This window comes from Bufo gargarizans, chromosome 9 (assembly GCF_014858855.1).
Source record: "Bufo gargarizans isolate SCDJY-AF-19 chromosome 9, ASM1485885v1, whole genome shotgun sequence".
NCBI classification, from domain to species: Eukaryota; Metazoa; Chordata; class Amphibia; order Anura; family Bufonidae; genus Bufo; species Bufo gargarizans.
In genome coordinates, this window is record NC_058088.1 from 9,749,861 (window position 1) to 9,774,680 (window position 24,820).

The following is a 24,820-nucleotide window of genomic DNA, read 5'->3' on the forward strand; positions in this document are numbered from 1 at the left end:
TACATCTGAACTCTCTCAGCTCTGCTATGCTAGCTGGATTAAATAGGAACTTTTTCTTTTCTGCTATCGGCTGCAACTTAGCTTTCTGTGGTCTGACTCTGTGTTTATCTTGCTCTGTATCTGTCTTTATTTCAAGGAATCTTTTTTCCTGACTTCAAGCTCACTTAGCTTGGTTTTAGGCAATGCAAGCCCAGGAGGGGACAGGCAACCATTAGAACCCACAGGCAGAGCCTATCCAGACACGACAAGGCCTGCTTCCTTCCCCAGCATGGAACAAGCTGGACCACTACCTCTCCCCCCAGAGGTTAGGCTGGAACAGAACCTTTCCCCTCGAAGGGGCTAGGTTAGACTGACTGCACTAGCTAGCCTGAACTAACTCCTCCCTAAATAGAAAGGGCTGGACTGGAACTAGACGGTTCCTCTCCAGGGAAACTAAGGGCACTTTCACGCTGGTATCCAAACGGCTACCATTTGTAGATGGATCCGGATACGGATCTGTCACTCAAATGCATTTCAATACCTTATCCGTCTCTCTGGAAAAACTGTATTTATCTTTTTCACGCGCAGACCGCAAAACCGTATCCGTTTTTCCGAAACACTTGGGGCCGGATCCGGCATTCATGCATTTCAATGTAAAATAATGCTGGATCCAGCATTCTGGCAAGTGTTCCGGAATTTGCGGTATTTTCTCAGTCCAAAAACCGTACAGAGACTGAACTGAAGACATCCTGATGCATACTGAACGAATTCCTCTCCTTTCAGAATGCATTAGGATAAACCTGATCAGTTTTTTTCCGGTATTGAGCCCCTAGGACGGAACTCAATACGGGAAAAATTTAACGCAAGCGTGAAAGTACCCTAACTCTTCCAATGTTGCCGCCATCTGCTGATGAACCATTACATGCTAACAGTTACAAAATCAGGAAATACATACACATTATGCAGGACAGGGCAACAAATATACATGAGATGACACAGAATGCACCATTGAAGATAGTGGGGGCCAGACAAAGGTGGTAATACCGCTCTGGGGCATTACACGACCGCAAGTGGCGCCACACTCCAGCAACTAGAAAGGGCGCCGTCGGCGTCTGCAGCTGATCAGCAGGACCAGCAATGGAGATCTAAATCATGCTGCTGAGCGCTGCTGTCAGCGAATGTGCGTGCGCTCCTTGTGCTCAGCAGCACCAACGGCTTGCTCCTGAAGTCTGTGCTCCACTAAGGCGAGAATCGCTGGATTCTGGTTGATGGCTGCTTTCACTTGCAGCCAAACAGCAGCAGCCCTGTTCCCAAGGCTCCCGGGCACGGCAGTTATCCCCACCACCTGGGTGGGTGACGTGAAAAAATGACTTGCCAGCCAGAACCGCCATTAGTGAGTGGAGGAGCGGCATGTCTGTAGAGGAGAGGTTTTCTCAGGCTCTACTCTGGGCTTGTCTGGGCTCCCCTGGCACCTGGGTCACTGGTTACAGCCAGTAAGTTTGGGGACAAGTCACAATGGCAATGTAATAAGTGATGTGGTTAGGAGTGGGGATTATTATTATAATGTTCAATCACTGTGCAGCACATGGCAGCCTCTCTGTGATATATATGTCAGCTATGCAGCACACATACCCATATATAATATATGTATAATCCTAGACAATCACTTGTAATATTTTCATATAACACTACAAACTACCCTGGTGCCAGCGCAAGCCCAGCAATAGTAACCAGAGACCACCCTCTCCACATACAGCCGAGGGGACATGCAGTGCATGAAATACATTAACATTTGACATGACACATTGATAGATGAAACTTACAGCATGCACATAAAGGGGATATTCCAGGATAAGCTAATACATGTTATGTCTATTGCAGGCACTAAGGGGGCGGAGCATGACACAGATTCTCTGGTTTTCTTCTGCCCCTGTGTCATGCACCTCCCTTTTTCATCCGGTGTTAGGCATAACACAGTGTATTATCTTTTCCCAGAGAGTTCCTTTAAAAATGTCTAAATATAATTCATATTCCTGTTTCTTGTTTATTAAACTTGACGGCGGAGTAGGTGACTTCCTGCACATTGATTCTCGGTCCTGATTGCTGATGAGAACTGTTCTTGCAGATGTCGGCATACTGTAGCTCGGAAGGATGCGACTGCAGACCCTGTAAAGTTAGAACAACACACAATGAGAACTCCCATAGATTACAATGAAGAGAGCTATAAGAGTTATGGCACCAAATCTCAGCCCAGACGTTCCTCTGGTTCCCATAGACTGCTATAAAGAGGACGTGACGCCCAGTTTAGATTGTCTTATGAGGTCGGACCCAGGGGTGCACCTAGCCTTTCTGCTGCCTGAGGTGAAAAATTAAACTATTTTTTAACCTCACCCCTTTGCCACATTGAAAGCGCTCATCGCCCATGGCCCTTCCGCTGCCCCCCTCTTGCCCCTACCTGGTGCTGCCTGAGGCGATCGCCTCACCTGGCCTCATTGGTCGTGCACCCCTGGTCGGAACACTGTTTCCCATAGGTAGAGTTTCCGGCCTCTCATCCTAGAGATAAATCATAAGTGTCTAGCAGGGTCAAATTAAAGGTACGGCACTCTGAGGCCTCCACCACTAAGGAAGAAGAAGGAGCCTCCACCAGAATTCAAGTGCAGGTTCAGGCTGAGGCTTGTGCCGAACCTGCAGATATCAGTGCCTGAATGAACGTTGACTGCCACAAAATAGGAGCAAACAGGTGCTGAAATTGCAGTTCACCTGCAACTAGTACAGCTCTGGGAATGGAGGGATGATGGGGGGAGAGGCCCAGAGCATCATTATCAGAAAGTTGTAATTATTACCGGTTTTATAGGAGAGATAATTACTGTGTCTACTAGATGGCAGCATTACACAGTGATACTGCCTTCTGCTGATATTAAAGGGACACTGTCACCTGGATTTTACTTACTGAGCTAATAACATCACCACATCAGTCTCCACGATTTACATTAAAATATACTAGTATTACTGCCCTGTGTCTTTTATTTTGTCTATAAAATCGGTTTTATTAATATGCAAAGTACCTCAATAAGGAGCCCAAGGGGACGTCCCTCCGGCAGTTGGAGCCCAGCCGCGCCCATTACTTTGGAGCCCAGCACCGCCCCACTGCTAATTTATTCACTCCTCTTCGCCGACGTAATGTTTGTGCAGCGCCTGTAATCCCGCGCATGCGCCCTGGATGCACATGTCAGCGCCTGCACAGTGTCCTGGCATCGGCCTCACAGGAGTCATTGCGCATGCGCCAGCCTTGATGCTCCTGCTCCTCCGTCCTCTGCCCACCCGGCAAGTCGCACCAATCTGCTCTTCCTTTCCGGGTCGAGCGAAGCTGGCGCATGCGCAATGACTTCTGTTAGGCCAGTACACCGCGCGGGCGCTGACATGTGTATCAGGGTGCATGCGCGGGATTACAGGCGCTGCACAAACATTACATTGGCGAAGAGGAGTGAATAAATTAGCAGATGTGGTGATGTTATTAGCTCAGTAAGTAAAATCCAGGTGATAGGGTCCCTTTAAAAACCATGAGGACTGGAGTCGGCAACATGACCTGCTACCACAAGAGAAAAGGAGGCGAAGGTCTTCTGAGTTATCTCTTCCCTCTCCACAACCTGTAGAAAGGGCAGCTACACTAGACTGTGGACTGATTGATCGCAGCATTTACACCATACTATGGACTGGCAGCAGCAGTGTTTACACTAAACTATGGACTGACATCAGCATTTACACTATAATGTGGACTGACAGACGGCAATTTTTAAACTAGACTGTGAACTTAGAGACGGCAGCATTTTTACTAGACTGTGGACTAACAGGTGGCAGTGTTTGCACTAGACTGTGGACTGAGAGACAGCAGCGTGTACTGTTTGCTGACAGGTAGCAGTGTTTACACTAGACTGGGGACTGACAGATAGCAGAGTTTACACTATACTGTGGACTGACCGGCAGCAGTGTTTACACTAGACTGTGGACTGACAGATAGCAGAGTTTACACTAGACTGTGGACTGACAGATAGCAGAGTTTACACTAGACTGTGGACTCACAGATGGCAGAGTTTTGTTCTGCACCATGGTATTGCCTGCCCCACCTACTTCTGTTGCCTCGCCTGCTGTCAATTTGGGCCCGCCTACAACATGGGGTCACTTTATTTTTTCTTTTTTTTTTTCCAGGGCCACTTTCAGTTCCCAGTCCACCCCTAGTTTCCCAAACAGGTTACATTTGAAAATTCCTGCGGGACAACCTGTGATCCGTTATGGTTTTTGTTCCTACCAAAAGATAGTGGACAGCCCTTTAAACTCTGATAAATTAAATCTGCGCTGTGATTAGATGCTATAGTCAAGGTCAGAAATGAAAGAAATGAAGTTGATGCAGTCCAAGGCCACCGGAATCTCCCTCCTCACTACGGACACAGCCGCCGGATCACACAGCCACAGCTAACTCCTAGTCTGGCAGTCTGTGACCATTGGTGTCCAGTTGCCACCTCATATTCCTGCTAGGCCTGTCAGTCTATTGCCTTCTGCAGCATCTCCTAGGGCGTGCACATCTTCTGACCTCTTAAAGGGCTAGGAGTATTTAGAGCACCTTCTTCATTGAGATTGTACTTAGGCAACAGGTTCCAGAAGCTACATTCCTGCAAATGTGCACAATATTTCTGTCCATTTACCTATGTACTAATTCTGCTTGTCCCTTCACTCTTTTCCGCATCACTATGCACCAGCTAGTTCCTCTTTTTGATCCTGAGCTGCCTGCTCAGACCCGCAGACTGTTTCCCAGAATTCTACAAACTCTGCGTGCCCAGATCATTTGTCTGTGACTATGGTGTTGTCGGATCCCTTGGTGCTCCACACTGGTGTCTCTTGACCTCAGTGAGTCAGCAGCTACTGAGCAGAAACTACTCCATAATCTGGCGGCCTGATGGTTCCCCTGCAGCAGAGACTATTTCACTGTACAGGGGTTAAAGGGTGAAGACAATCGTTAATTTCTAACGATAATTTGTTTTCCCTTAGTCCTAACAGCAGCACAGATGGGGTTAACTGCCCCTGTGGACTGGTAGGACCGGCGGAATTTTAATGAGCCCAAGAACCAATAAACGATCTTCAGCTCCCTGAAAGGGAGGAGATCACCCCCCAGCCCACCGTGTTTTTAACAAGCATAATGTATTTAGGGTGGGATATTTGTGTGCTGCTGTTAGGACTAAGGGAAAACAAATTATCGTTAGAAATTAACGATTCCCTTACGTCCTCAACAGCAGCACAGATGGGGAGATAGCAAGAAGAATCCCCTAGGGAGGGTCCTCATGCCTGGCAGAACTAAGAACAGTCTGCCCAAAAGCCGAAAACTCTGCCATCCTAGCATCTATCCTATAATGGGAGATGAAGGTTGACTCAGAGCTCCAGGAGGCCGCCTTACAGATCAACTCTAAGGGGAGGAGTCTTCTCTCCGCAACCGAGGTGGAGACCGCCCTAGTAGAATGGGCCCTCACAAACTCGGGAGGATCTAAGGATTGGGAGACGAAAGCTTCCAAAATGGCCTCCTTGATCCAGCGACTAATGGTGGCTTTAGACGCTTTACGGCCTTTAGACTTACCGGCAAACAGGATAAGAAGATTCTCATCTTTCCTGAACTCACTAGATCTATCCACATAGATCTGGAGGCATCTTGAAATATCCAGCGGGTCTCTAGCTGGAGTATCAGAGGAGGAGGCTGTAAACAAAACTGGTAAAGATATTACCTGATTGATGTTCTGGAAAGTAGGCACCTTAGGCCTGAAGTAAGGTAAAAACTTCAGGAGTATTCTATCCTGTAGAAAAATAATGTACGGGTGATTTGCGGAAAAAGCCTGCAATTCAGAAACTCTTTTGGCTGAAGCTATAGCCAGAAGAAAGACCATCTTTAAAGTCAGAAATTTAAATTTCATAACATGCCAAATGCTTCCTCTTGGCCCCAGCCTTCCGCTGATCCTCCTTAGGGGAAGCCATAGTCTGTAATGGAAGAAACAAAACAGGTCATAACACCTACAACATCAGGAGGTGGAGAAAACCAGACCTTAAGGGGGCCCACCAGCACTAGAAGAAATAGAGCTGAAAGAAGAGGAAGTACAAAACCCAAGCAAAGCAATACTGCAGGAATATCACAAAGCACAGGAGAGCTCTGGAGCTAACTTGTGAAAGCAACGCAACCAGAGCACTGACTGATGGGCTCTGGGCGCTTAAAAGGAGGAAACCCCGCCCAATGGGCGGGTTCCTGAAACGAGATCAGCACCACTCCCTTTTTTTTTTTTGTATATGTGCTGCCAAAGCAAGCACTCAGAAAAACCAGAGCCTATACTGGCTCTACCTAAACGAAAAATTGTCTCCCCAGACTAATCCTAAGTCCAGGATGTCATTCTAGGGAGCCAGTTTAAGAAAAGGTGAGTTTTATACATCACCGCATCGCTTCGGAAAACCGGAAGTGACGTAGCGCACCTAAGGCGCGTCACTTCCGGGAAATGGCGGCGCCCATAGCGCCGCACACATGCGGTAACAGAGGAACGGAGCACCGTCTACAGATGATGAAAGAAGAGGGGAGGGGACGCCCCCCTCCCCAACGGTACCCCAGACCGAAATCGCCATGATCAGGCCTAAAATAAAGGCACTGAGATGCATAGAAAGCGAGCTAAGCTTTAAGGAGGGAAAAAAGAACCCCTAAGCAATCTTCAGCTCCCAAAGAGGGAGCGACACGCCAGTCCACCTGTCCAGAGGACAGAAAAAAACACGGTGGGCTGGGGGGTGATCTCCTCCCTTTCAGGGAGCTGAAGATCGTTTATTGGTTCTTGGGCTCATTAAAATTCCGCCGGTCCTACCAGTCCACAGGGGCAGTTAACCCCATCTGTGCTGCTGTTGAGGACGTAAGGGAACTGCCAGTATATCGCCCTTCGAAGTAGCCCCAAATCAAATCCATTCATCGGCACAGCAGATCCACATTCACTTATGTAACTCTGTGAACATGGCCCCAAATATATTACCATCACTTGTTTTATTACATTCTCACTGTGATTCATTCATTTAAATATACACCCACCTGATCTTCAGTTCTTGATAAACCTGTGAAATGAATAAGAACATTCATTATATAGTGCATCATTCAACCGTATTAGTAGTTTACCAATATACAGTACATTTAGCGTAGTACAGTCTGTATGCAGCATCCCACTGCAAGGCAGAGGTACACTGCTAAAGAGGCTCTAGATGTACTTTGCTAAGGAGGGCTGCGCTACCCTCCCCATAGGGAGTGGTTAGAAGTCATTCTGTGTCTAGACAGTGAAGTGATCAGATGCAGGGAGACAACGCCCTGGGATCAAACCAGCCAGACAACAGTAAACATGTTGAAGAATGTGGAGAAAAGGGCAAAATATATATTTGAGAGCATATCAGTGTCAGGAGGAGATGCGCAAAGAAGCTCTGTGGAGATAACTTGTCTAAAAGAAGCTTTCAGGCTACACAGCGAAGTTGCTCAGGAGATTTAAGTCTTAAAGTGCCTGGACATACTTTGCAAGAACATGTGGAAGTTGGTAAAGATCCAAATCATGCTGAAGACATTATGGAACCATTTATTGTGAGTACAGTTACCAGAGAAAAGTATGCAGAACTTAGTCTTACGTTGGGGCCACCCCGTGGTTGCAAAGTCAAAGAGAAGTGTTACACACCTTCGTGTAACCTGTGAGGGCTGTGGAAAACTGCATTTGTGTAAAAACTGCTTGTTAGTGCATGCTGAGAACTATGACTATTGAACTTGATTCTTCAGTAAAGAACTGTAAAGAATAAATCAACGCAACTGGACGTACTGTAGATTTCTTTAAAACGTTTCACTCGTTCTTCCAACGAGCTTTCTCAATTCTGAGTGACTGTACAAGAATTCTCTGGGAATAACACAGTATCCCACCATAATATTTTTACCCCACATGTCCTCCTTTGTGCCCCCCCACATGCCCCCCAAAGTTGGCACATAAAATAAAAAAAAAGAAAGAAAAAAACAAAAAACAAAAGCTAAATACTCACCTGCGCTTGCAGAAGGAAGGAAGGTGCACACACTTCACTGTACTGCTGTGTCCCTGCACAGGCAAGCGTGATGACGTCATCACGCAAGCCTGCGCCAGGATTTCACTACTGCATAGGCCTCAGGCCTACTAGGCCTGAAGCCTATGGCGGTGATCAGCGGCGGGACAGGGAACTATGCGCTCCCGTGCCCCGAGCAGTATGTAGGCGTCAGCGCCCCAGCAATGAGTGCTTCCATCTGTATTCATGGAAGCACTCATTGCTTCTGGCACCCCCCTGAAAGCCGGCACCTGGAATGGACCCCCCCCCCCTCCCCCCCCCCCCCCCCGGGCATGCCACTGCTCGGGGAATACCCCTGATTATGGGGCTCCTTGGCTCCTGCCTGATGGTAGTTGGGATGCCATGAGTGGAAGGCAGGAGATGTAGGGTGCAGTGGCCGGCGTTTGATGATGGAGCCAGTAACCAAGCCAGTTGTAGAAGATAAATATCTCTCTTTACTAAAACCCAGAATGGGAGTTGTAGTACATCCAACAACATCAAAACACAGTTCCAAACAATTGACAGTGCAACTCTTCCCAGATAGCTGTCACGGATGGTGTAACAGAAAACAAGAAGTTACAAATAAGGATCCAACTGGCTTGATCCGAAACTAAGGAACAAAAGGGTGACCCCTATTCAAGCCCTGAAACTCTCCCTGTCTTCTCAGCCCATGCAAAGATCTCTATGATAGAAAATTGCATGCCCTCGTGCCTCGACTGTATGACACCTGAACACCCTATAATAGTGAGGGGACACGACCACCGGCTCCCTACACTCAATACGGAGGGAGTCAGGGTCACCTAGGATCAAGCAAACAGGAAAACACAAATCAATGAACAGACTTATCTGTAGAAGCATTAGTTGTAGCATCCAGCATGTACACACTCCAGGAAGTTGTATAAACCGCAAAGTGATGCAGTATGGGAGGGGATTTAAAGGGATGCAATCAGTGCAACTAGATGACAGCTGAGAGAGGGAAAGAGATGACAAAACGAAAGCAAAACAAAAGAACCTCAAGCAGGAGGTTCTGAAGAACGTCTGTCAGAGCTTCTCAGATGTCTGACGGTGACAGTACCCCTCCTTCTACGAGTGGACTCCGGACACTCAGAGCCCACCTTCTCAGGATGGGACCTATGGAAAGTCCTGATGAGACGAGTGGCCTTATTGTCCGTCACTGGGACCCACATCCTCTCCTCAGGACCATAACCCTCCCAATGAACGAGGTACTGGAGAGAACCGCGGACAACACGAGAATCCACAATCCTAGAGACCTGAAATTCAAGATTACCATCAACCACAATCGGAGGAGGAGGCAAAGAGGAGGGTACAATGGGTTGGACATAAGGTTTTAATAGGGACTTATGAAAAACATTATGGATCTTCCAAGTCTGAGGAAGATCAAGACGGTAGGCAACAGGATTGATGACGGACAAGATTTTGTAAGGCCCAATAAACTTAGGACCCAACTTCCAGGAGGGAACCTTCAATTTGATATTCTTAGTAGACAACCACACCAGATCACCAACATTCAGGTCCGGACCAGGCACACGTCTCTTATCCGCCACACGCTTATATCTCTCACTCATGCTCTTTAGATTATCCTGAATCTTTTGCCAAATAGATGACAAAGACGAGGAGAATCTCTCCTCATCAGGTAAACCAGAAGACCCCTCTCCAGAGAATGTCCCAAACTGCGGATGAAACCCATATGCACCAAAAAATGGTGACTTATCAGAGGACTCCTGACGACGGTTATTTAAAGCAAACTCAGCAAGGGACAAAAAAGAACACCAATCCTCCTGATTCTCCGCCACAAAACAGCGCAGATATGTCTCCAGATTCTGATTGACGCGCTCTGTCTGGCCATTCGACTGCGGGTGGAAAGCAGAAGAGAATGACAACCGAACCCCCAAGCGAGAACAGAAAGCCTTTCAGAATCTGAAAACAAACTGCGTGCCCTTATTAGAGACTATGTCTGAAGGAATACCATGCAATTGACAATGTGATCAATAAATGCCTGCGCCAGCGTCTTAGCATTGGGCAACCCAGAAAAAGGAATGAAATGCGCCATTTTGGTAAAATGGTCCACCGCCACCAGAATCACAGTCTTCTCCGAGGAACGAGGCAGCTCCGTAATGAAGTCCATGGACAGATGTGTCCAAGGACGGGACGGAATGGGTAACGGAAGAAGAGGACCTGATGGCCGTTAATGAGGGACTTTGGCACGAGCACAGGTCTCGCAGGCTGCCACAAAACCCTCAACCTATTTCCGAAGCGCAGGCCACCAGAATCTCCGAGCGATGAGATCCACTGTGGCTCTACCCCCCGGGTGCCCAGCAAGGACAGTATCGTGGTGCTCCTTAAAAACCTTGTGTCTTAAAGCGAGAGGCACAAACAACCTCCCAGGAGGACAAAGATCAGGAGCCTCTGCCTGGGCTGCCTGAACCTCTGCCTCCAATTCAGGATAAAGAGCAGAGACCACCACACCTTCAGCCAAAATGGGACCCGGGTCTTCAAAATTCCCACCTCCCGGAAAACAACGTGACAGGGCATCTGCCTTCACATTCTTAACCCCAGGGCGGAACGTGACAACAAAATTAAACCTTGAAAGGAACAAAGACCATCTGGCCTGTCTCGGGTTCAGCCGCTTGGCTGACTCCAAGTAGGCCAGATTCTTATGGTCGGTAAACACGGTAATAGGGTGTCTGGCTCCCTCTAGCCAATGGCGCCATTCCTCAAAAGCTAACTTGATGGCCAACAACGCCCTATCTCCCACATCGTAAAATCTCTCTCTGCAGAGGAGAGTTTCTTAGAGAAAAAGGCATACATCGCCATTTGGCAGGAGAGGGACCCTGAGACAAGACCGCACCCACACCCACCTCAGAAGCGTCCACCTCAACTATGAAGGGCAGAAAGATATCAGGTTGTACCAAGATGGGAGCAGAAGCAAAACTCTCATTGATACTAGAAAAGGCCTTACGTGCCTCTACCGACCAGGAGGAAAAATCTACCCCCTTTCTAGTCATATCAGTGAGTGGTTTAACAACAGAGGAATAATTCAAAATAAACTTCCTGTAATAATTGTCAAAACCCAAAAAAACGCATCAGCGCCTTCTGATTCTCAGGAAGCTCCCAATCAAGCACAGCGCAGACCTTCTCGGAGTCCATGCGAAAACCAGAAGCGGAGAGAAGAAACCCCAGAAATTGAATTTCTGGAACCGCAAACACACATTTTTCCAGTTTAGCGTACAATTTATTCTCCCACAGGATGAGCAAGACCTAACGTAGGTGGTCCTTATGAGTCTTGAACTCAGGAGAAAAAAATCAAAATGTCATTTAGATACACTAGTACAAATTTCCCCATTAAATGATAAAAAATGCTGTTCACAAAATGCTAAAAGACGGCTGGAGCATTCATCAAACCAAAGGGCATAACCAAATTCTCAAAATGGCCCTCAGGGGTATTGAAGGCCGTCTTCCATTCGTCTCCTTCTCTGACCCTGACCAGGTTGCATGCCCCTCTTAGATCCAACTTAGAAAAAACTTTAGCCCCAACAACCTGGTTAAACAGGTCCGGGATCAGAGGAAGCGGATAAGGGTCACGAATTGTGATACTGTTCAGCTCCCTGAAATCCAGACAAGGTCTTAAAGAACCATCTTTTTTCTTAACAAAGAAGAAACCAGCGGCAACAGGTGACTTCGAGGGTCGTATGTGTCCCTTTCTCAGGTTCTCAGAGATATAAGCACGCATAGCGACCCTTTCAGGTTGGGAGAGATTGTATAAACAAGATTTAGGCAGCTTGGCGCCTGGGATGAGATTAATAGGGCAATCGTACTCCCTGTGAGGGGGCAACTCCTGAACACAACTCTCAGAAAACACATCTGAAAATTCAGAGAGAAAAGATGGTACAGTCTTAGTAGAAACCTCTGAAACAGATGTCATGAGTCAATTCTCTCTGCAAAAGTCACTCCAACCATTTATTTGCCTCGCTTGCCAATCAATGGTGGGGTTATGTTTAGTGAGCCAGGGTAGCCCCAACACTAGAGGATTAGGCAACCCGCTTAGGATGAAACATGACACATCCTCAACATAAGTATCACTCACAATCAAACGAATATTGTGAACTATGCCCTTTAACGATTTCTGAGAATGTGGAGCAGAATCAATAGCAAAAACAGGTATATCCTTTCCCAAAGTGCCTACCTGGAAACCATGTGTTATAGCAAATTGATTATCAATGAGATTGACAGCTGCTCCACTATCTACAAAAATATCACAAAAAATGTTCTTGCTCTCTAGCGCCACCCTGGCAGGTAGGACAAAACGGGAACTACAAGCAAACGGAAAACCTTCAATTTCCGCATCAACCTTGCCAATAGTAACAGATGGAACGTTTTTAGAGGATTTTTTTCTTTTTGTTGCTTTATTACTCTCAAAAAACTGCCTGAATCTCCTAGAGGGACAAACATTTGCCAAATGATTTATACCTCCACAACAGAAACAACCCTTTCTATGAGAGCTGAATCTTCTATTGTCAGAGGCAAGCAAATCCAGCTGCATGGGCTCCTGCTCAGAGGGGATTGAGAGAGACTGAGACCCCTGCACACTGAATGAGACCGCCACACTGCCCTTGGACTGAGTATGACAGGAAGGAGTGATCTCTCCTCTCTCTCTAAGACGCCTGTCAATACGAACGGCCCGAGACATGGCAGACTCCAAGGAGGTAGGTCTCTTATGAAAGGCAAATGCATCTTTCAATCCCTCTGAAAGACCATGGCAAAATTGACTTCGGAGTGCAGCATCATTCCAACCAGTATCAGCTGCCCATCTCCGAAATTCTGAACAGTATATCTCTGCGGACTGTTTACCCTGGCATAAAAGACGCAGATTAGATTCAGCCAGAGCAATACGATCCGGATCATCATATATCTGACCCAGGGCTAAAAAAAATGAATCCACTGAACGGAGGGGCCGTGCCCCCACCGGCAGCGAAAAGGCCCAGGACTGAGCGTTATCCCTGAGCAGCGAGATGATGATCCCCACCCTCTGCTCCTCATCACCAGAGGATTGGGAAAGTAGGCGAAAATGGAGTTTGCAAGCCTCTCTAAAACAAACAAAATTCTCACTACCACTGGAGAACGTATCCGGAAGCGAGATTTTAGGCTCAGAACAAATTCCATGAATGCCAACAGAAACGGCCACCTCAAACTGAGAGACAGTTTTCCGGAGATCTGCTACCTCCAGTGAAAGACCCTGCATGCGGTCAATCAAGGTTGAAACCGGATTCATGCTTAAGACGGTTTTGGCGGTTTATAATGTCACGGATGGTGTAACAGAAAACAAGAAGTTACAAATAAGGATCCAACTGGCTTGATCCCAAACCAAGGAACAAAAGGGTGACCCCTATTCAAGCCCTTAAACTCTCCCTGTCTTCTCAGCCCATGCAAAGATCTCTATGATAGAAAATTGCATGCCCTCGTGCCTCGACTGTATGACACCTGAACACCCTATAATAGTGAGGGGACACGAGCACCGGAGGGAGTCAGGGTCACCTAGGATCAAGCAAACAGGAAAAAACAAATCAATGAACAGACTTATCTGTAGAAGCATTAGTTGTAGCATCCAGCATGTACACACTCCAGGAAGTTGTATAAACCGCAAAGTGATGCAGTATGGGAGGGGATTTAAAGGGATGCAATCAGTGCAACTAGATGACAGCTGAGAGAGGGAAACGAGATGACAAAACGAAAGCAAAACAAAAGAACCTCAAGCAGGAGGTTCTGAAGAACGTCTGTCAGAGCTTCTCAGATGTCTGACGGTGACAATAGCAATGTTTAGGTATAGGCCAAATGGGGCGTTGTAGTACTCCTTTCCGCTATCTCCTCAAGTCTCTCTCTGCAGAATCTAAGGCTGTCAATATTATTTTTGTAATGGTGGCTGTAATTTCTAGCTGAAGGGTATGTGATTAAGATATGGCTGGCCACGAACATGTCACAGTGTGAAGGATGTATTAGCAATGTCCCTCTCACTGCAGTAAAGTCTCTATCAACCGTAAACAGCAAATACCTTACTGACTGACTCCAGTGCTCGGCCATGCATATTGTGGACCTTCTACTTTCTCCCTTTCCTTTTCCTGGAGTACTCTAAAGTCATTATGGCTTTCTCTCTGTGGATCTTTCAGAGATAAATGATCTGTTCACACTGTGCAGTACTGCATGACAACTGTAACTGTTGGATGGTGGGGCCCAGTGCCGAAGTGGCTTAACCTGACAGCAGCGGTATTGTTGGGTATCTGGACCTTGTTGCCTGCAGGTGTTGTATTACAGCAGCGATGGTCACCATGTGTCATTCTCCAAATTAGAGTAGGGACCCACTCAATAGAGGTCACCTTGATGTGGTGAATGGGCCAATGCATTTTGATCAAAACGTACACTAAGTACCTCAATAGAGATGTTTACAAATTATGGCGAGAAGCAATAGATCAATGCACAACATGTTGATGTGCAATCCATATCTCTTCTCCATTGTTGGGCATTCTATACATTTTGCTGTCTGAAAATACTGTGCACTAACGTTCACTTCCTCATCGAAAGATTTACATACATTTATACATACCTCGGGGGCGCCACTTAATAACCACAGCAATCAGGATTATTATAACAAATGCTTCTGCCCCTATGACGGTGTAGAGAATATACTTTTCATGTCCTGTTTCCTGATGACCTAAGGAATCTAAAAATTAAGTACAAATCAGATACATGTTCAGAACTGTTTTAAGCTGTAATAAAGTATATGTCAAAGTTTAATTTAGTATAGTCACTTGAAAGTAAGTACAGGGCTGCACCGCTAATGAGGTGAGGTGAGGCGATCACCTCAGGCGGTGCAACCCTGGAGATAAGTGGAGAGCAGCGTCAGGCCGAGGGAAATGAGCGTTTCATTGTGGAAGCACTCATCTCTCTATATTCAATTGTATCACCATCCTCAGGACGGTGACTACAGTTGAATATTACAGCGGGGCATGGGAGAGATGTCCCCCTCCCCGTTCCCTCTGATAGACTTCAGACCTAGTGCCTAATGTAGCCTATAAGAGGCCGGCGCAGGTGGCGTGATGACATCATCGTCAATGTGCCGCCTGAGCCAGGCAGCGTACATGGCAGGACACGGGCCAGAAGAGGCCTGCACTGCATCGCTGGCAGGTATTAATGTTTATTTTTTTATCTTAGCACCATGCTGTTTGGTCAATATGGGGAAGGTGAGAGGAGCACTATGGGGGCATCTACTGGGGGTACTATATAAGAGTATTTTATACTAGCACACATATTGGGGAAAGAGGGGAGAGGAGCACTATGGGAGCATCTACTGGGGGCACCATCAGGGGCGTAGCTATAGGGGGTGCAGAGGTAGCAGTCGCTACGGGGCCCAGAAGCCTGAGGGGGCCCAAAGACCCTTGTGGAGCATAAGAAGACACCAGTATTATAGAAAGTGCATGCTGGTCAAGTTACACCTCTGGCTCAAGGGGGTGCCGCTTCAATTTTTGCCTCGGGTAGCACGAAGGCCTTGTGTTTCCTGCCCCTGGCCATAAAGCACCAAGGGAAGGGGGGCTCCCAGCTGAACTCTTGCACCAGGGCCCATGAGCCATTAGCTACGCCCCTGGATAGGGGTATTTTATACTGGAACACATTATTGGGGGCACTATGGGGACATTAGCTCAACTGGTGCACTAACAGGAGGTATTTTTTGTACTGGCACATGACAGTGGTATGTTTTGTACTGGCACACATTAGGGGGTCATTTTTTGTACTGGCACCCATTAAAAAGGGCATTCTTTTGTACTGAAACACATTATAAGGAGGCATTTTTCTTACTGGCACACATTATAAGGAGAATTATTGGGTGGGCTTTACTACTACCGGGGGACTATGGGGAACATGATTACTAGTATGGGCACTGTGGGAGCATTATTACTTCTGGGGCACGGTGGGGACATTAATACTTGTTGAGGAAGGGTTGAGACGTATGCATATATATATATCCATACATGCATGCAAATACGTGCGTGCATGTGTGATATATATGCATGCACTGACTGCCACATCATAGGATGATGTGCGCAGATGTGCCCAGCATCTGCGCACGTCTGCCCCTAGTGGTCCATCACTATTTGCATAAACGTTGGACTGTCCCTGCTTATTAATGCGTCTGCTCTGAGCAGACGCATTAATAAGCAGGGACAGTCTAACGTTTATGCAAATAGTGATGGGGTTTAAGAGGGTATGAGAAACAGGTTACAGGGTAGAGCTGTGACACAATAGCTCTTACCTGCTAGATACCCATCCCATATCACTACGTATACTAGTTTGCTAGTTACATATACACGGTTGCAACAATTTGAACAGTTGCTACTTGGTGTATAATTGGTGTTATGCAGTACTAACATATTGTAGCATACCCACCTGTCCTAGCAACTACATACAGTGAGTGTGGATAAGTGGACAGGACATTACCTATAAGTGTGGAGGTAGAGGCTGTACCCATACAATCGTGGTGTGAGCCATTCCTCCAGACTTAAGCCTGATGAGTCTATCATGTGGTAGGTTGCCACTATTTTAATAAATATAATAATAAAGTTCTTTTTAAGCGTTTATTCAGGCAGTGGGCGTCTAATACTTGTATGTGTGAACTGTATAGTTAGTTTATGGGTGGAATTTGGGAACATATAGTGTAGTTTAGTACTGTATATTTAGTGCTGTATTGTCAGTGTATTGCTTGCGTAGTGTATTGTTGGTAATAAATAATGTGTTTTATGTACAACTATCTGTGTAACGTGTAGTCATTAGCGATAGTTTAGTAAGGCGCATGCAGCTAGCGTAGTGATTAGCGTAAGGCAAAGTATAGTGAAAGTAATGTATTATTGTTATATAAAGGTATAAATAGGCAGAGTCATCGATAGACGGCTCCTCCTATTTATGAATATTAATTATTGATATTTGCATAAATATTGGTGATTAATATTCCCCCTTTACAATACTCTTGGGGGCACTATTACTACTAAGTACACTCGGGCAGATAATTAGTTCCACTTTGGGGGGCACTATTACTGTGGGGGGCACCCTGCCACGGTATCAACTTAGCACAATTATTTTTGGGGGACATTATATTTACACGATTAATGCCAGGGACACAATTTTCTAGCTGCAGTTATGTTTTGGGGCACTGCATGTTAATAATTATTGAGGGGGGCACTATCTGCGTGGTACTAGTATTTTCTGGTAGACTTTCTGCAGTATAGTATTGGGGAGCACAGCTGGCACAATATTGGGGTTGGCAGGATGGGGTATTCAGAAGGTGGGAGGATGATGGAAAAGTAGTAAACTAAGATGTTCGTCAAACTCTGCAGAGAGAAATCATCATGACGGTCTGGAGTGAATGGAGAAGATGAGGAAAGAGAACATCTACAATAGAGGAGACATCACTAGATGTAAGAGGTAAGTGGTGCTGTATTACCTTGTATGTTCTGTAGTGCTGAATGTAGTGTTAGGAGGAAAAAGGTTAGGTTTTGGGGGGGGTGGCATTTCAGAAAGGCTAAGTGCACCCCTGAGTAAGTACACCTCATGTATTGTTATTTTCACGTTGTTAACCAGTTACCAGCCACTTATAGAAGACAAGAGCGCGGCTACATGGCGACACTAGTGGCGGCCATGGATCACAGGTGCATCGTAGTGTAGCAGTGATCCCAAAGCTATAAATTGGGTTTCAGCATGAGTTACAGGTGTGCCGAGACTGTGGCCCTTGAATTGCAAAAGAAAATCCAGCAGTCTTGGATTTTTTGCAATTCACATGTCAGGGTCGCAGAATACATGTGAGTTGCACTGCAACCCTATTCATCACCACTACACTGCAATGCCCCTACGAGCTATGGCTGCAAATGTGTTGCGTGATCAGTGTCATCGTGTGGCCGCACCCTAAATGTCTGGACGGTCAGCACGTTAATCGTGCAGCTGGTAAAGCCTGCTCCCCATAGAGAAGGCAAAGGTGGTTTTCCACTGTTCCTGCCTTCCCGATCATTATACACAGAGCTGAACTAGCGCTGTGTATAGTGATCAAGAAGCATGTATGCCAGTTCCTGCTTTCAGTCCCAGAGGTCATGTGATCACTGGGGGTCAGGTGCTGTGTAAGCTGCTAGGTCTTATCAGACCCAGATCAGCTCTGCAGTGAGACTGTACAGCATAGTATACTGCTGTGCAACCTCTCCGGGGGCTGCATTCCCCCTATAACTGGGGCTAATATGTCAGCCCCAGTTACAGCAGAAATCAGCAAAAAAATTAAATTTAAGGTCCCCCTCTCAAAAATCTTGTATGAACCTATGAGGGCCTCAAACTGTAAAAATAAAAATTAATTATGGCAATTAATAAAAAAAAAACACATGCACAGCACATCACAACTACCCCGCCTCCAGCCACCATACATCCCATATATCAAAATCACTGTTACGGAAAGGAGACATAATAAAATAAAATAAACATTATATACAGTTGTAAGAAAAAGTATGTGAACCCTTTGGAATGATATGGATTTCTGCACAAATTGGTCATAAAATGTGATCTGATCTTCATCTAAGTTACAACAATAGACAATCACAGTCTGCTGCTTAAACTAATAACACACAAAGAATTAAATGTTACCATGTTTTTATTGAACACACCATGTAAACATTCACAGTGCAGGTGGAAAAAGTATGTGAACCCTTGGATTTAATAACTGGTTGAACCTCCTTTGGCAGCAATAACTTCCACCAAACGTTTCCTGTAGTTGCAGATCAGACGTGCACAACGGTCAGGAGTAATTCTTGACCATTCCTCTTTACAGAACTGTTTCAGTTCAGCAATATTCTTGGGATGTCTGGTGTGAATCGCTTTCTTGAGGTCCTGCCACAGCATCTGCATCGGGTTGAGGTCAGGACTCTGACTGGGCCGCTCCAAAAGGCAGATTTTCTTCTGTTTAAGCCATTCTGTTGTTGATTTACTTCTATGCTTTGGGTCGTTGTCCTGTTGCAACATCCATCTTCTGTTGAGCTTCAGCTGGTGGACAGATGGTCTTAAGTTCTCCTGCAAAATGTCTTCATAAACTTGGGAATTCATTTTTCCTTCGATGATAGCAATCCGTCCAGGCCCTGACGCAGCAAAGCAGCCCCAAACCATGATGCCCCCACCACCATACCTCACAGTTGGGATGAGGTTTTGAGGTTGGTGTGCTGTGCCTCTTTTTCTCCACACATAGTGTTGTGTGTTTCTTCCAAACAACTCCACTTTGGTTTCATCTGTCCACAGAATATTTTGCCAGTACTGCAGTGGAACATTCAGGTGCTCTTGTGCAAACTGTAAACGTGCAGCAATGTGTTTTTGGACAGCAGTGGCTTCCTCTGTGGTGTCCTCCCATGAAATCCATTCTTGTTTAGTGTTTTACATATCGTAGATTCGCAAACAGAGATGTCAGCATATGCCAGAGACTTTTGTAAGTCTTTAGCTGACACTCTAGGATTCTTCTTCACCTCATTGAGCAGTCTGCACTGTGCTATTGCAGTCATCTTTACAGGATGGCCACTCCTAGGGAGAGTAGCAGCAGTGCTGAACTTTCTCCATTTATAGACAGTTTGTCTTACCGTGGACTGATGAACAGCAGGGCTTTTGGAGATACTATTATAACCCTTTCCAGCTCTATGCAAGTCAACAATTCTTAATCGTAGGTCTTCTGAGAGCTCTTTTGTGCGAGGCATTATTCACATCAGGCAATGCTTCTTGTGAAAAGCAAACCCAGAACTGGTGTGTGTTTTTTATAGGGCAGGGCAGCTGTAACCAACACCTCTAATCTCATCTCATTGATTGGACTCCAGTTGGCTGATACCTCACTCCAATTAGCTCTTGGAGATGCCATTAATCTAGGGGTTCACATACTTTTTCCACCTGCACTGTGAATGTTTACATGGTGTGTTCAATAAAAACATGATGACATGTAACTCTTTGTGTGTTATTAGGTTAAGCAGACTGTGATTGTCTATTGTTGTGACTTAGATGAAGATCAGATCACATTTTATGACCAATTTGTGCAGAAATCCATATAATTCCAAAGGGTTCACATACTTTTTCTTGCAACTGTATTTGCAGATCCATGACCGGCTAAGTAATGATAACTCATCATAGCTTCTGATATGGCTGACTATCAAGGGTCCAGATATCGAGAGTTCAGAAAGAACATTTGCACCCAGACCCCGGAGCTTTAGGGGGCCTAAAAGAACATATGCTAACAAGATGAGACTAAAATCATGGACATGAAAGGAAGGGGGCCTGTTAAAGGTAGGTTGGTGACTCACCTTCTAACTTATTTGTCACTTGCAACCTTATCCTTCTTCCAGCTTGTATTTTACCGTCAGCCGCCTTCAAATGGCAGCAGTACATTCTCGAATCTTGCTCTGTCACGTTTTGAATGGTCATTTGATGTTTTCCCGAACTGAAAATCACTCTGCCCTTGTACAACGGGTGATCCTGGAGAAGTGTTGAATCATCACAGTCTAAGGTCCAGAGCAGAGTGAATGGAGACCGGGGAAAATCATTGGGGCAGTTGATGTTCACGTTGTCCCCAGATTGAGTGAGGATGTAGCCTGGGTGCTTCTTCATATTCTGAATTTTCCCACCTGCTCAAATGACAAATAAAAAGTAAAAAGAAATATGTTCTTAGTTTATAAAATGTTGGTCAACTCTTCATGCCTTGGAGATATAATTACGTGGTCACAAAGTAAGGTGGAAAAAAAAAGACACAGGTCCATCTAGTGTAAGGCTGAGTTCACACAGGCGAGATTTCCGCGCGGGTGCAATGCTGGAGGTGAACGCATTGCACCCGCACTGAATCCTGACCCATTAATTTCTATGGGGCTGTGCACATGAGCTGTGATTTTCCCGCATCACTTATGCGTTGCGTGAAAATCGCAGCATGCTCTATATTGTGCGTTTATCACGCAACGCAGGCCCCGTAGAAGTGAATGGGGCTGAGTGAAAATCGCAAGCATCCGCAAACAAGTGCAGATGCCGTGCGATTTTCACGCATGGTTGCTAGGTGACAGTCTATTCACTGTATTATTTTCCCTTATAACATGGTTATACATTCCTACTGTAAAAAAGATCCATTTTTTGTCACCTTACATCACAGAAAGTGTAATAACAAGCAATCAAAAAGTCATATGTACCCCAAATAGTTCCAATCAAACAGTCATCATATCCTGCAAAAATGATACCCTACCTAAGAGAATCGCCCAAAAAATAAAAAAAACTATGGCTCTGGAGACACTAAAACATGATTTTTTTTTGTTTCTAAAATGATATTATTGTGTAAAACTTAAATAAATATAAAAAGTATATATATTAGGTTCACCGCAAATGTAAGAACCTGCTGTATAAAAATATCACATGACCTAACCCCTCAGGTGAACACCGTAACAAAAATAAAATAAAAACTGTGTCAAAAAAGCTCTTTTTTGGTCACCTTAAATCACAAAAAGTGTAATACCAAGCGATGAAAAGGTCATATGCACCCTAAAATAGTACCAATCAAACCATCACCTCATACCGAAAAAATGAGACAGTCGCCCCAAAAAATAAATAAAAAATAGGGCTTTCAGAATATGAAGACACAAAAAAAAATTTTTTGGACAAAAATGCTTTATTATGTAAAACTTTAACAAACAACCAAAAAAGGAGCCATATTTGGTATTGACCGTAACAACCTGCTCTATAAAAATACTGCATGATCTAACCTGTCAGGTGAACATTATAAATAACAAAAAATAAAAACTGTGTCAAAACAGCAATTTTTTGTTACCTTGCCTCACAAAAAGTGTAATATTGAGAAACCAAAAATCATATGTACCCTAAAATAGTACCAACAAAACTGCCACCTTATCCCGTAGTTTCCAAAATGGGGTAATTTTTTTGAAGTTTCTACTCTAGGGGTGCATCAGGGGGTCTTCAAATGTGACATGGCAACTTAAAATTATCCCAAAGAAATCTGCCTTCCAAAAACCATATGGCGTTCCTTTCTTTCTACACCCTGCCGTGTCCCCGTACAGCGGTTTACGACCATATATGGGGTATTTCTGTAAACCCAGAATCTGGGTAATAAATATTGAGTTTTATTGTCTGTTAACCCTAGATTTGTTAACGGAAAAAAAATATTAATTTAAAATGTAATTAATTTTAATAAAAAATCTGCCAAAAAAGTGAAATTCTGAAATTTCATCTACATTTTCCTTTATTTTTGTGGAACACCTAAAGAGTTACCAAAGTTTATAATATCAGTTTTGAATACCTTGATGTAATGGTGCAGAACCATAATAATAATAACCTGTGCAGGGAAACACCAAGGGGACAGCCAGTGACCAGGCCAAAGTTCTTATGTGCAGTATTATTTCGTGTAACGTGGTACCTAGAAATGAGAGGTCAGGATTTCCAGGTTCCGATCCAAGGTAATACACAAGACAAACTGTTCAGCAAAAATGAGGTATCTAGAGGCAGTCTCTAGAGATAAATCGAGGAAGGCAGAGGTCATGCACAGGTAAGTCTGAGGGAATATGAACTGCAACATACACCCGGGTTGTCAAAACAACAGTGGGCACTGACCAACCAGAGAGATCACCTTTTAAGTAACTGCTAGCCATTCACAAAGTGCCATGTATTTATTCTTCATATGTCAAATAATGATCCTAATCCTGGCCGCCACCAGTCCGGTCAATCTGCCCCCGAGACCCCGGCGGTCTTCCCCTCCGGCGACCATGTGGATGCACTACCGCATATGCACATAAAAAGGAGTTGGAACCGAAGACTCCCCAGGCAAATGCGTGACCTGTCCTGCTACTCCAACGGGGTCCCCCGCAGGCCGAGCCCCACGAGGACCCCTGGGGGCCCCAGTGGATCGCAGAAAAGAAGAGTCTTAGACTTAAGGGGTGCATTTTCCAAAATGGGGTACATTTTTGGGGAGTTTCTACTCTAGGGTTGCATCAGGGGGTCTTCAAATGTGACATGGCAACTCAAATTTACCCCTGTGAAATCTGCCCTCCAAAAACCATATGGCGTTCCTTTCCTTCTGCGCCCTGCCATGTGCCCCTAAAGCAGTTTATGACCACATATGGGGTGTTTCTGTGAAATACAGAATCAGGGCAATAAATCTTAAGTTTTGTTTGTCTGTTAACCCTTGTTTTGTTACTGGAAAAAAATGGATTGAAATGGAAAAATCTGCCAAGAGTTAAATTCTGAAATTTCATCTACATTTTCCTTTAATTCTTGTGGAACACCTAAAGGGTTAAGCAAGTTTGTAAAATCAGTTTTGAACACCTTGAGAGGTGTTGTTTCTAAGTCTACTTTCATACTCGCATTTTGGCTTTCCGTTTGTGAGATCCGTTCAGGGCTCTCACACGCAGTCCAAAACGGATCCGTTTGCATTCTAATGCATTCTGAATGGAAAAGGATCCGCTCAGAATGCATCAGTTTAGTCTCCATTCTGCTTTGGGGAAGGACACCATGACGGATCCGCACAAAACGCGAGTGTGAAAGTAGCCTAAAATGGGGCCATTTATGGGTGGTTTCTATTATGTAAGCCTCACAAAGTGACTTCAGACCTGAACTGGTCCTCAAAAAGTGGCTTTTGGAAATGTTCTGAAAAATTTCAAGAATTCCTTCTAAACTTCTAAGCCTTCTAATGTCCCAAAAATAGAAAATGTCATTTACAAAATGATCCAAACATGAAGTAGAAATATGGGAAATGTAAAGTAATAACTATTTTAGGATGTATCACTATCTGTTTTAAAAGCAGAGAAATTGAAATTTTGAAAATTGTGAATTTTTCATTTTTTTTTGTAAATTTGGTATTTTTTTATGAATAAAAATGAAACATTTTGACTCTAATTTACCACTGTCATTAAGTACAATATGTGACACGAAAATAATCTCACAATGGCTTTGATAAGTAAAAGCTTTTTCCAGTTATCACAAGTGACACGTGTCAGATTTGCAAAAAATGGCCTGGTCCTTAAGGTGAAAAATGGCAGGGTCCTGAAGGGGTTAACATCATCCCCTTGATACACAATAGGTAATTTAGTGATGACAGCCTCCATTGCTGAACACGAGAATAGGTGGGAATCTGAGGCAATGTAAGAAAATATTAATTTACTGAAAGAGTAGTAGATCCTGAAGAATCTTTTAACAGATGTGGTTGGAAAATCAACAGTAAGTGAATGTCAACATGTCTGTCCTAAGTAAAAAATTAAAAGGCAATTATTCAAGGTGAGCCTAGATGGACCACGTGGTCTTCTTCTGCCGTCATTCTTCTATGCTTCCCTGAAACATGTAATAAGATCTGTCCTTACCAGCCCCTCGGCCTCAGTCCTTACCTGTAGCCCGGGAAAACAGAAGATGCAGGATGATCACCGTTAGAAGCAAAGACTTCATTACTCGTAAGATAAAGACCAAGTCCGAGAAATGCGTCTGATGGTTTTGAATTCTTTTTCGACTTCCTGGAAAGTCTGGCTAGCTACAGCCCATGCCTAGTGGGTGGATTCTCGTTAATGCAGGTGTGAACTGACAAGTGACTGCTGTAAGCTTTATACAGGGTCAGAGACTGGGGGTCATTTTCAAGTCCTTGAGTTCATCAGGACACTAAACCTGCAGCAAGGAGCATAGCTATCGGGTT

General features: G+C 44.9%; 1 protein-coding gene across 1 annotated transcript; it reads right to left on the reverse strand.

The window, feature by feature from the left end:
* Positions 1–2,004: 2,004 nt before the first annotated feature.
* LOC122946623 lies at positions 2,005–24,579 on the reverse strand. The gene is made up of 5 exons (XM_044306364.1): positions 24,522–24,579; positions 20,457–20,777; positions 14,705–14,821; positions 7,076–7,098; positions 2,005–2,145 (listed from the first exon to the last, which is right to left on the reverse strand). Exons 1-5 carry the CDS (start codon positions 24,577–24,579, stop codon positions 2,005–2,007), a joined length of 660 nt encoding a protein of 219 aa, XP_044162299.1.
* Between the last annotated feature and the right edge of the window lie 241 nt (positions 24,580–24,820).

Bases quoted from the DNA above. Each gene is read 5' to 3' on its own strand.
- LOC122946623 (XM_044306364.1), bottom strand. From the start codon at position 24,579: ATGAAGTCTTTGCTTCTAACGGTGATCATCCTGCATCTTCTGTTTTCC. The intron at 20,778-24,521 runs GTAAGGACTGAG...TCATTTGAGCAG, and splicing joins TCTGTTTTCCCGGGCTACAG to GTGGGAAAATTCAGAATATG. The intron at 14,822-20,456 runs GTGAGTCACCAA...CTTAATTTTTAG, and splicing joins AGTGACAAATAAGTTAGAAG to ATTCCTTAGGTCATCAGGAA.